General features: G+C 44.8%; 1 protein-coding gene across 1 annotated transcript in view; it reads left to right on the plus strand.

Annotated features, from left to right (window-relative positions):
• AIG1 (androgen induced 1) overlaps window positions 1-11,021 on the plus strand; it is a 587,426-nt gene extending 576,405 nt beyond the window's left edge. Inside the window, exon 6 of the mRNA XM_069725904.1 lies at window positions 9,907-11,021. Within this exon, the coding sequence (XP_069582005.1) occupies window positions 9,907-9,944 (38 nt within the window). The 3' untranslated portion in view covers window positions 9,945-11,021. The remainder of the gene's footprint in view (window positions 1-9,906) is intronic.
• The last annotated feature ends 1,973 nt before the right edge of the window (window positions 11,022-12,994 follow it).

The following is a 12,994-nucleotide window of genomic DNA, read 5'->3' on the forward strand; positions in this document are numbered from 1 at the left end:
GCAAAGAAAAAAAAATGGTCTCAGAACTTCTCTTATCCCTCTTTTGAGATGCATTAATACTTTTGGCCACCTGTACTGTTATGACCTGGTGGTTAGGACAATAATGGACCTGGTGGTTAAGAGCAAACGGAAAGACCTGATAGTTACAAATAATACAGGACGAGCTCTGAGACGTGGGAACTCTGCTGACCGCAATCCCTAATCCTATCACACACACTAGAAATAGCCGTGGATTGCTCCTAACGCTCCCTATGCAACTCGACACAGCCTAAGGAACTAGCTAGCCCTGAAGATAGAAAAATAAAGCCTACCTTGCCTCAGAGAAATTCCCCAAAGGAAAAGGCAGCCCCCCACATATAATGACTGTGAGTAAAGATGAAAATACAAACACAGAGATGAAGTAGATTTAGCAAAGTGAGGCCCGACTTACTGAACAGACTGAGGATAGGAAAGGTAACTTTGCGGTCAGCAGAAAAAACTACAAAAAGACCACGCAGAGGGCGCAAAAGACCCTCCGCACCGACTCATGGTGCGGAGGCGCTCCCTCTGCGTCCCAGAGCTTCCAGCAAGCAAGACAAAAATCAAAATAGCAAGCTGGACAGAAAAATAGCAAACTACAGAAAAACAAGCAGGAACTTAGCTTCTGCTGAGAAGACAGGTCACAAGAACGATCCAGGAGTGAACTAGACCAATACTGGAACATTGACAGGTGGCATGGAGCAATGATCTAAGTGGAGTTAAATAGAGCAGCCAGCTAACGAATTAACCTCGTCACCTGTGGAAGGAAACTCAGAAGCCGCAGCCCCACTCACAACCAACAGAGGAAGCCCATGGACAGAACCAGCCGAAGTACCATTCATGACCACAGGAGGGAGCTTGACAACAGAATTCACAACACTGCACCCAGGCTCTACCGCAGCTCCGCGTCCACCCCATCTCCACCTCCACCCCTTGACTTTCCCACAGTCTCACTGCACACTCTTGGAAAAATGCCACTTCTGCATCATGACATCACTAATCACACATTTAGAGTTACCATCGAACACCATATCACATACATAGCCATCAGCTTTTGTTTTGGCCAAAAGATTTTTTCAGCCTGCCACCACACCAAGGTAGACTCTTTTAGCGGGTCTCTACTCTACTTTAACCTATTAAACAATACTTAAAATATCCAATACTCTTTTTAGGTATATTTTTATTTACTTTTCTTTAAGGAAATATGTCCTATACATTTTTTTAAATAGCCAAATACCACATACAAGAGACAAGTAGCACCACACCATGACCAGACCACATATTACCATTACATAGTGACAAAATAATATCACATACAGGGTCAAATACCACCACATCATGACCAGATCACATATTACCACCACATAGTGACCAAATAATACCACATACAAGGGACAAATACTGCCACACCATGACTACATCACATATTACCACAGGAGTACTGACACAGTTTAGCGTCAGTGCACAGGTAGCACACTGACTCAGTGATGTCTGTAGTTGAAGTAACTCATCTTCGCTTTTCTTCTTCATCCAGTGCAGACCACCATCACTTCTTTCAGCCAGGACTCGTCTCTGCAGAAAATAACACACCGCTATCTATAACTAATCACTTCCAGAGCACATTCCCAACTTTTCCCCAACTTCTACACTACACCAGATGATTAAAAAAGCCCTGCACAGTAACAGAACCCCCTCATTTCATCATCATTTGCTTTCCCCCACCCTCAAGTCATCATCATTTGCTGTCACCACCCCAAGTCTCAATTCATCACCATTTGCTGTCACCACCCCAGTCTCAATTCATCATCATTTGCTGTCCCTACCCCCAGTCTCAATTAATCATTATTTGTTATCCCACCCCCAATGTCAATTCATCACCTTTTGCTGTCCCCACCTCAAGTCTATACATCACCATTTGCTTTAGCCCACCCACAGTTTCAATTCACCACCATTTGCTGTACCCATCCTCCATTCTCTATTCATCACCATTCCATTTTGCTGTACCTCATCCCCCAGTCTTAATTGATCACCATTTGCTGTAGCCCATCCCCCAGTGTCAATTCATCACCATTTTGCTGTCCCCATCTCTGTCTCAATTCATCACCATTTACTGTCCCAATCCCCCAGTTTCAATTCATCACCATTTGCTGTACACCATCCCCTCAGTCTCAATTCATGCTTATTTGCTCCCCCCTCCCCACACTCATTTAATTAATTTTATAAAAAAAAATAATAAAATGCCTCCGCACATAACAACTGACGAGTGGCCATGCATGTCTGACATTTGTGCGGTACTCCAAAACTTTGAGAAATCAACCAAGATGGTGAGCGGCGATGACAACATAACTAGTATTACCATCCCTCTTCTGTGTCTACTCAAACACACACTGCTCACAGTGAAAGATGAAGCTTTGCATGCAGAATGTTACGCCTGCGCCCAGACTGGTTGGCGCAAGCGTGAGGGGATGTGGCCCCACTGGACCACAGACCAGACTACCCTGGAAGGGGCATAACTAAGTAGCTTCCTTGGTCTTCACTGGAGCCTCTGATGGTGAGGTCAGACTTGTGCGGCAGGAAGCTACCAGGTACCACTCCAGGGTGGTGTCTGGCTGTGGCTGCTGATCCCACTGGAGAACGGAACATAGACAGGCAAGCGGGCACAGCTGACACTCTGGCAGACAGGTGGGCATGGCTGGGACACAGGCAGGTGGACGGGTACAACAGAGACACTGGCAGGCGGGCACAGCTGGCTCTCTGGTTGGCAGGCAGGTACAGATGGCTCTCTGGCAGGACAGGCAGACTAGGCTGGTACACTGGAAGAACTGGTAGGGACCGGTCTGCAGGCAGGTATGTAAAATAGGTAAGAACCTGTTCAGACAGAGAAGAAAAGGTAGAGAAAGACCGCAAAGTGGATGCAGAGCGAAAGTACAGGAGTTAGAGCCAAGAACAGAGATGCAGGAGGCGGGGCCAGGAGGAGGAGCCAAGTGCAGAAATACAGGAGGTGGAGCCAAGTGCAGGAGGTGGAGCCAAGTGCAGAAATGCAGGAGGCGGAGCCACGATCAGGAGGCGGAGTCACATGCAGAAACAAAGGAGGCGGAGCAAAGAGCAGGAGGCAGAGCAACTTGCAGAAACACAGGAGGCAGAGCCAAGAGCAGGAGGTGGAGCCACATGCAGAAAAGCAGGAGGTGGAGCAAAGAGCAGGAGGCGGAGCCAAGTGCAGAAACACAGGAGGCGGAGCCAAGAGCAAGAGACGTAGAACCACAAGGCACGGAGCCAGGTAGAACCGCAAGGAGCAGAGCAGCAGAGCAAGAGCTGAGCGGAGCCGCAGAGCAAAGCCACAGAGTGCAGAGCAAGGTCAGAGTGGAGAGCAAAGTTACAGAGAGCAAAGCTGATAGCAAAGCCACAGAGTGCAGTGCTGAGAGTAGAACAAAGTCAGAGTGCAGAGCAAGACACAGAGAGCAGAGCTGAGAGCAGAGGAAAGACAGAGTGCAGAGCCCAGAGCAAAACCACAGAGAGCAGAGAAAGGTCCCAGAATGCAGAGCAAGGAGCAAAGCAAGGTCGCATAGAGCAGGGAAAGGAAACCAAGGCAGGGATATAAGCGGACACAGGAATAGGACTAGGCTAAGACAAAGTCAGGAACAGGCCAAGGCACAGAGACATGGACACAAGCCAGGGTACGACGCCCCTCTGGGTGGTGGACATAGGCCAGGGTACGAGCCCCACTGGGTGGCTACACAGGACACAGACCAGGGTACAATGCCCCCCTGGGTGGCGGACATAAGAGTAAACAGAGACAGGGCCTGGCACCTCAGCAGCTAAGAACTGACTGAGGGAGTAAGTTACACAGGCCCCCACCAATGGGTGGGGATGTCTTAAATACAGAAAGCCTCATGGCAATTGGCTGGGGACACCTTAGCAAGGTGCACACAGTCTCAATAAGACACAGGAGTTGCCGGCGCCGCCCCCCTATGCACACAGACAGAGCATGCACAAAGCAAGCAGCAGACATGAGGCACACAGCATGGAGCTGGCAGCAGAGAGAAGTCACAACAAGGCCCAGAGAAGTGAGTTTGAGTGTAATGCAGGTGGGGGATGGGGAGCCATGCAGTGATGCCAGCAAGGTTGTTGCACAGAACAAGTGGCAATGGAGCAAGAAAGTAGACAAGGTGATTCTACCCAGCCCTGACTCATCTCATCTTCTCACCAGTGATTGGGTGATAATGAAGAGGAGGAACAGGAGATGGCTTTCCTGCGCTACAGAGGGTACCACTAACACCAGCTACTCATCTATTCAGTGTGGATGACCTGAAGAGGAGGAGAGGTAGAAGGAGATGGAAAGTTGTTGTTGTGAATTTAGGAGTGTATTTATGAGTTATCCTCAAAGCGTGGGTTGAGAAGGGTGAACAACCAGTAATGAGTGTTGTCCAAACTGCATATAACACATGGATCATGGGAAACACATGTGAGACAGATTATTCATAGTGATGGCAACACTGTGAACCACTGATCTTCCAGAAAATGATTCCTACTGGATTTACAGCTTTTGTAACCTAAAAAAGCCCTCCAAAATGTATGGTAGAGGGCCACCTGATGGCCCTCCAAAAATTATTTTTGATGTCCGCCTGATGGCCCTCCTAAATTTATGGGCCAGGCACCACTCAGTGGTGGCACCATTGCATAATTTTAGGGGGCCAACCTCCATGGTCAAGCATGAACAAATCAGGGTCAGGTTTAAGCAACACTTAGCCTGCTTAGGGTTCTTTGCTTATGGATCGTCCCCAGACACAGGGCCACGGGGTACTCGGTCCAGGGTTGTCACGGTGGCTAGACCCGGCCAGTGACCCTGCTGAGGGGCGTCCAATAAGAGGGTGATGGTGCGTAGTGCGAGGAATGACGAGGACACAGGGTTCAGTTTCTTTACCTTTTACTGAAGGTTTCAGGATCCTCAATCCAGGGCACTGTCAACAGGGCTGTCTGAGACCGGCCGGTCCGAAGGCACATCCAGAGTTCCCTTTGCAGGTGGAAATCAGTGTCTACCCACTAGCGCCTGTGTGTTGTAGTGCTTCCCTGCTGAGCATTCAGGATAGTCCTCACAACTTCTGTTCTCGTTCTTTCTAGATCTTTCTCTTCTCCGTCCCCCAGGTATGTTATGGCTAGGACGCACCTTTATGACAGGTAGGCCTGGAGTTATTCTGGAACTCTAGTGTCGCCCCTCTCCCACGATTGCCTCCTATGTCCTTCTTAGGTGTTGTATGGTAGACAGCCAACCTGTAATTAACTGTCCTGCCGCTGTTTGAAGTAATGCGTGGAGACTGTTACTTCCTCGGTGCTCCGGCCACCGGCTATGCGCCTCAGTAGGATGTTGCCGTTCTCGGGGCACGACTCCTACTGGCTCTCCTATGTACTAGATTTCGTTTTCTCACTGTCCACAATATCCTTCGCTTTGTGTCCTTTCTTTAGATACCGCCGCAAGGTAGTGCAGGCGCGGTTCCGTAACAATCTGTCCTTTCGCTAGGTACCTGCCAGATTTCCCAGTTCTGACAGGTCTCTCCCAGGTTTTGTTCTGACTAACTTCCTGTCCAACCCCTAGTTTTACCAATGTGATGAGTGGCCCAATAAATAAAGCCTTTTACTCCCCCTAGTGTCCGGAGTGTGAAGTGTAATGTGTGCTGGTGATACCTGGTCAGTAGAACTCCTTTAGTGCAGTCAGACGTACCATCACTCCCCTTAGTGGCAGAGCGACGTTACTGCAATGACCAGATCTCTGGGGCGCTGCACTTTTATCTCCCCTGCTTTGTCCATCCAGTCATAAAAGGATGCATAAAAGAAATGTAGTGTCACTGTCCTCAAGCAGTTATGTACATGTCGATCGTTAGGTGGACATTCACAGTAGCTTCATTGGTCAGGGCACAGCTGTTGTTATGAGACACGTGGTAGAGTTAAACGGGGATGGAACATCCACGCCAGCTACCTGGATGGGGGATTGGCAAGCACGTAGCAACCTAAGTACTTTCTTCCTCCATCTGCGCCTGGTCCACATGCAAACCTTTCTCTTTAATTGTAAGCATGGAGCATTTGAGCACACACAGAAGTGTGATATTTATGATGATTATGGCAACATTGCCTCTCACAATCTTGGTTGATTCCTCACAGATGTCATACATCCATGGTTACTCATCACTTCTGTGCGGAGGCTGGGCAGAATACTGGCCGGCATGTTGGAGTTGGTATTCAACTACTGCCCACTGCTGCTCACAAAGCCTTGCCAAGTACATATTTAATATTGAGTTTCAGCGAGTGGGCAGATCGCAAACCATTCAGTGAGCTGGCACTTGCATGCGCATCTGCAGCACTGCCAGACAAGCGGCATCTGCAGCTGACTTGCGGAACACCCCGCTGCCTCTGATGGCCCTCTAAAAAATTGAGCGAGGACCCCTTGATAACTCTGTGGATATGATGGAGGAGGCCAAATAAAATCTCATCCGTATTCCATTTTTGATTTTGGAAGGGGAGAGGAACACCTAACTCTTGTTGTGGGACCCCACAGCATGTGGGTGCTCTGGGGAACACTTGGTGGCCTTTCCCTCTGGACACCCCACTGCCTCTGATGGCCCATTAAAAATTGAGTGAGGGCCGCATGATGACTCTGTTGATATGGTGGAGGAGAACAAAAAAAACAATGTACATTAAACCTTTTTTTAGGTGGGACGGTGTGCATGGAAATAGGAATACACTAAAAAAAAACAACTCTTCTTAGAAGTGTCAATACCTTTATACCACAGGGGCGGCGCATAGCCCCTCACTTTGCCACTGTGGATGATTTCATTTTCCAGGGATTACTCTGGAGTGGTTCTTGTGGTGGGAAGTAGGTCTAGACAGATGTAGTCATCCTATCAGATAGATTAAAGATGGTGTTATGTGCACAAGTTAATCTACTTTGTAGTGACTTGCATCGGACCAGCCAATGCGAAGTTACAGATGCACATAGTGAAAACCACCATGCTAGGCAAGTTCAAAGGGTCCAGGATATTCTTCACCCACTCCCGATAAATAGGGGGGCTTTACAGAGCCCTTCCCAAACTGCTGTCGCAGGATAGCTGATGTATGGTGGTATGGACGATGTTAGAGTCAGGATACCAGAGTAAGTTATAAGCTAGCAGATTTAAACCAAAATGAATAAAAATGGGAACCCAAAAACAAAATCTAAGGAAAAAGAACCAGAAAATACTGTAACCAACTGCTGAAAAGCAACCTGGACTTCACCATCAAGAACTCACCCCACTACTATGCAAGGGAACTTAAAAAACAGCACTGTACTGGAAAGAAAGGCTTTAAATACCCAGCCCAATGCAAAAGATAAAAATCAGGTGATGCATTCCTCCCGGTAAAGTCTAGGGAGCCACTCCCTGCTCACCTGAACAGCAAGGTGCACACATTCCCACCATTGGCTTACACCAGACAAGGCAGCGTACTGCGTTGACTGGCAACCGGGAGACACAGTATCCCATATCTCCCGGGCCACAAAATAAGTGGGATATGTGATGTCTCGTGTTAACACATTTCTCACTACTTCCACACACAAGAAACCACCATGTGTAGTCAAACCATCCAAGTGCGCAATATCTCCTCTTCCAATATGGACAGACCATCACAGGAAGTCTGGGAACTGGAAGAGGATGATTGCAACCACGGCTGATATTCCTAGCAGATGGAGAGAATACTTAGACTACGGGGTGGAGGAGGCTTTTTAAAATCTTTTTTATTTTGCCTTATATACAAGTCATTCTACAGGAAAGAATGTTTCCTTACATTTCCCTGTAAAATCCATTTTATCTCTGGTTTTGAATGTTTTATTATCACTCCATAAAAGTAACGTAATACTCTGACAATCTTCCCCATGCTGTTCCCATTCCATTTGAGTACTTTTACCATCCATTTCAACAGTTTTAATGACCCCCAGACCTCCTGGGAAGGTCTGCCATAAAAAGTCTAGAACGTCCCATTGTCCTCCATTATACTCATTACTTGAGACGAGCACTCGAGCATTACGGAAAGCTCGCTGCTAGTAATGAGCACCAGTACATTTTAGAGTTTGCTCCACTAATTATTACATATATTTGTGTAATTATACAAATTTGATAAGGAACAAGCAGATAGCATATATGCATACATGTTACTGAGTGCCAATATACAGTAATGTGGGTTGTAACTAGTGCTTTCACATACAAAACTAGCAAAAAAAGCCAAAAGATTATCAAATACTGAAAAGTATAACGTAAAAGTAAAATCATTTATTAATACATCAAGTGGGTATGAGGTGGCAATAAAAGAGAAGGTACACGAACATTATTGAAAGCAATAGAAAACTAATGTACATACAATGATAAAATATTAAAATATAATGAATGCAATGGGACCTGCAAAGTATGCTTGATAAACCCGAATGATAAAAGTGGATCAGGGATTTACAAATCAGGACAATAAAGAAAGGGAAATTAGCTCAAACCCTAGATAAGGTGCTAAAGTGTATTCACACAAAATAATAAAGGTTTTTTACTTTTGCCTTAGACTTTTTAGTATTTGACCATTTTTTGGCATTTTTTTCATTGGTGTGATATACTTGTGTAAATACAGTCACGCCGAGGATATATGGGCTACTAGAATATGGGCTCCTAGTCATGTAATAGCCTGTTTACACAAGCAACCCACACTTGACAATGTGCACTGAATGTTCTGTGATTGTTCAGTGGAAATAATTTGTCACTGTTTACACAGGATGATGTGCTGCCGAGAACAATGATGTGCTGCTGAGAACAATAATATTCTGCCAAGAACAATGATCTTTTGTGCGATACAAAAGATCATTCCATCTAAATGAGCTTTTTACTCATTCACTTGGTGATAAGCAGCCTGTTTGGACTGCAAGATTAAGATACCTTCACACAGAGCAACTTTCCAACGATCACGACCAGCGATACGACCTGGCCGTGATCGTTGGTAAGTCGTTGTGTGGTCGCTGGAGAGCTTTCACACAGACAGCTCTCCAGCGACCAATGATGCCGAAGTCCCCGGGTAACCAGGGTAAACATCGGGTTACTAAGCGCAGGGCCGCCATTGTAAATGTAAAAAAAAAAAAAACACTACATACTCACATTCCGGTGTCTGTCACGTCCCCCGCCGTCAGCTTTCTGCACTGACTGTGTCAGCGCCGGCCGTAGAGCACAGCACAGCGGTGACGTCACCGCTGTGCTTTACGGCCGGCGCTCACAGTCAGTGCGGGAAGCTGACGCCGGGGGACGCGACAGACACCGGAATGTATGTATGTAGTGTTTTTTTTTTTTACTTTTACAATGGTAACCAGGGTAAATATCGGGTTACTAAGCGCGGCCCTGCGCTTAGTAACCCGATGTTTACCCTGGTTACAAGTGAACACATCGCGGGATCGGCGTCACACACGCCGATCCAGCAATGACAGCGGGTGATCCAGCAACGAAATAAAGTTCTGGCCTTCAAGCTCCGACCAGCGATGTCACAGCAGGATCCTGATCGCTGCTGCGTGTCAAACACAACGAGATCGCTATCCAGGACGCTGCAACGTCACGGATCGCTATCGTTCTCGTTAAAAATTTTCTCAGTGTGAAGGTACCTTTATTGTGAAAGGAGCATTTCTAATCTTTTAAGAATAGGGGGACTCTGATAAGGTAAGGAAAAGTAGAGAGGATCCTTGATAATGTACATGTATGTGGAGTAAGATGATGCCTCACTCCTTGAGTTTACTTAAACTGTTATTTTTCCGAGTGTCTTTTATCCTAAATATGTTTGCATCATTGTGATGTTGCCATGTCGTAGCCAGCAACACAACGTTATTATTTCTTTTTTCTTCTTTAGCAATGGAAGCTGCTGACAAAAGGATCAAGGCCGAGTGATTCCAGCTCTGCAGCAGTGAAAATGTCTCCTCATCCACACAAAGATAGAAGTCATTTTATCCACTGTATAGCACAATCAGGCCTACGCCATGATCACAGGGCCATGACATAAGATGACGGACCTGATGTTCTGCAGCTGAGAACTGAAACATCGATTGTGGCCACATGTTTGCTTTTTCATTACACCATTTTCAAATATGGTTTTCTTGCTAACCTGGATTTATGAAGATATTGGGACATCTGGAATTTTGCAACCTCATGTTCCAGTAGAACAGACATTATGATACCTATAGTTTATTTTTAAGGTCCAAATACCTTCTACTACTAGATCCTTGTGATTTGTGTGGCACCGACAATTTTTACCATCAGGTGCTATGCCTTTTCTACTGTAAATGATTAGCTTTTGGGGAAACTTAAGTCTTCTGTATATGCTAAATAATGTACTAAATACTGTAATCATTAGATGTGTGAAATTATTTGTGCGCTATATAGGCTATATGGGGGATTTCACTTGATTTTCAATTTATTCACTGCCCTGTGTCATAATAAAGAGAGACTCAGGAATTGGTTATACAATATTGGTTATACGTATAATATTTGAATTCTAGGTCATTAGTAAGTATACTTCATGTAGGGTATAAACTCTCCCAATAATAAAGTGACTAAGGTCGGACTCAGACTGCCATATTGAAACTCAGCCTGGTTACATCTGTCGCGCCATTTGCTCATTCACATATCGGACGAGTGGAAGTGATGCCTGTTATTTACAACTGCAGATTGGACCAGAATAATGCGTGCTGCCATTATTTACATGCTAATTATTGGTCCGTGTAGAAAATTGCCCATGTGCACCGACACACTGGCTGTAATGGATACATGTACTCTCCGTGTGTGATCCATGTACGCATAATACGTTGTCTGAACAAGCCAGAAAGTAAATTAGTTTGTTGGATAACCTTTGGTAGTGATTGAAATAGGCATTTTATTTAAGGGTGAAGTGTCGGCTCACCAGACATGTCCGTTTTTTTGTAAATATTTGACTTTCCAATAAAAACAATTAGAAATCCTTCTTTCCCAGCTATCGTGTTTCCAAGGTCTTTTTCAATGAAGTGGTAAACACAACACAGTAACCATAACATTAAAACCACCTGCCACTGACCCATCATAGCGTGGACACCACAAGACCTCTGTAGGTGTCCTGTGCTATCTAATACCAAAACATTTGCAGCAGATATTATAAGTTGTGATGTAGAGCCTTAATGGATCTTTCTGCACATCTCACTAGTACTCAGATTTAGATCCATGGAATTTGGAGGCCAAATCAACATCTTGAACCTTTTGTCATGTCCATCAAATCATTCTAGAGCAATGTTTGCAGTTTGGAAAAGCACATTGGAGGCCATAGTCTTTAGTAAAGATGATAAAGTTTGGTGACCGTACTGGACACCTAGTGTCCGTGCACGAACCCTGAACATGGACTTCTGCTGGAAGTCCCTATTATTGTTCGGGTTCAGCAGCTGAACAAAGCTTGTTGAAAGGCTTCAGAGCAGCTAATCAGCAAGTTTTACTATGTGGACACCTCCTGCTTAATATAACTGTTTCCCAGCTTACCCAGTTCATTTGAAGCCGAGAAAGGGATAAAGTTAAGTGTTTTAGTATGGGATCCCATCTAAAAAAATGTCACTTTGTTGTTGGCAGAATGGGCTCACATACTTTGATCAAATGTGTGCTAGGAATCTGATGCTTTTAACCCTCCGTCACATACAATATTCGGACTAACGAGTTCACATACAATGTGCCTGTCAGGCGCCTGCTGGAAAAATACCTATAATATCTAATGTTTGCAATTTCAGTGCTCTAAAAGTGATCAGTGACCTTCATAGGGATGTAATAAAAGAGACTACACATAATCAGTTGCAAAAAAAAAACATTTACTTAACATAAAACTAATAACTATGAAATACAAACTTTTCAAAACTCCCGCCAAATAGTCCCCAGTTCGACTCTCTCAAAAAAAATGTACAAAGAAAATTTTTGAACACAAACTTAATTTTAAGGTACCTTAAGTACTATTAAAAACATATTCAATCAGAAGTAGATGCTGAGGTTTCCCCAGAAAAGTCACACTTGCAGAGCAAATAGCAAGAATTACACACCATTTTTGCATGTGTCAGGCAAATTGCTTTATGACATTTGAGACATTCATAATTTGAAAGCCTTCTGGTTCCGCTTTCCGTTTGGCAGGTGGTGCATCTCCTTCTTTTGTGAGGTGGTGCAGATGGTGGCTTTTCACCATCATCTTCTGGGCGGAACCTTTTGAGCTGAACTTGAAGGCGAGAGGGGATACTGATTGTTTTCACGCTTCTCCTGCGTAGCTCTCCAAGTACTAGTTCTTTTCCAATATAATATGATCCAACTTCTTCATCCTCACCACTGTCACCATCTTGCTCTGTTTCAGAATCCAGGACACATTCTTCCACCTCATCATGAGAATCAATCTCACTTTCCTCTCCTAAATCCTCATTCAGTGTGAGGTCTCTATCATCTAACAGCATGTTTGTTACTTCCTCAACATCAAGTTGTTTGGATAAATTGTACATTTTCCTCTCCATTTCAGCAGATAATCTGAAGCAAGAGAAGGAATATGTTAGGGAACTACTGTATATGCCTGAGCAGCACACTTTCTTTTATAAAATCTCCCTTATTTCTATGAAATATCCTCACATTTTGTGCTATACATTCATAAAACAAGCTAAATAAACTATTGTGATGAATAAAAACATAAAATACCAACCTTACTGAATGTGACGTATTCACATACAATGAGCCTGAGAGATCTGTGCAGCTATATCCTCTCCCCTGAAGCTCTGAAATCCAACTGTGATATCAGGTTTCACAGACCTTCAAGAGACAGGAGACTACCTGGAGGGAGGGGGTTTCCTCACAATCTGGTGAGGAAGGAGAAATGAAAGTAAAAGAGAAGCGCCTGTCAGATCAGTTGTATGTGACTGAGGGTTAAGTGTGCATCAGTACTAGAATTCCTTAATATA

The sequence above is a fragment of the Ranitomeya imitator genome, chromosome 5 (assembly GCF_032444005.1).
Source record: "Ranitomeya imitator isolate aRanImi1 chromosome 5, aRanImi1.pri, whole genome shotgun sequence".
NCBI classification, from domain to species: domain Eukaryota; kingdom Metazoa; phylum Chordata; class Amphibia; order Anura; family Dendrobatidae; genus Ranitomeya; species Ranitomeya imitator.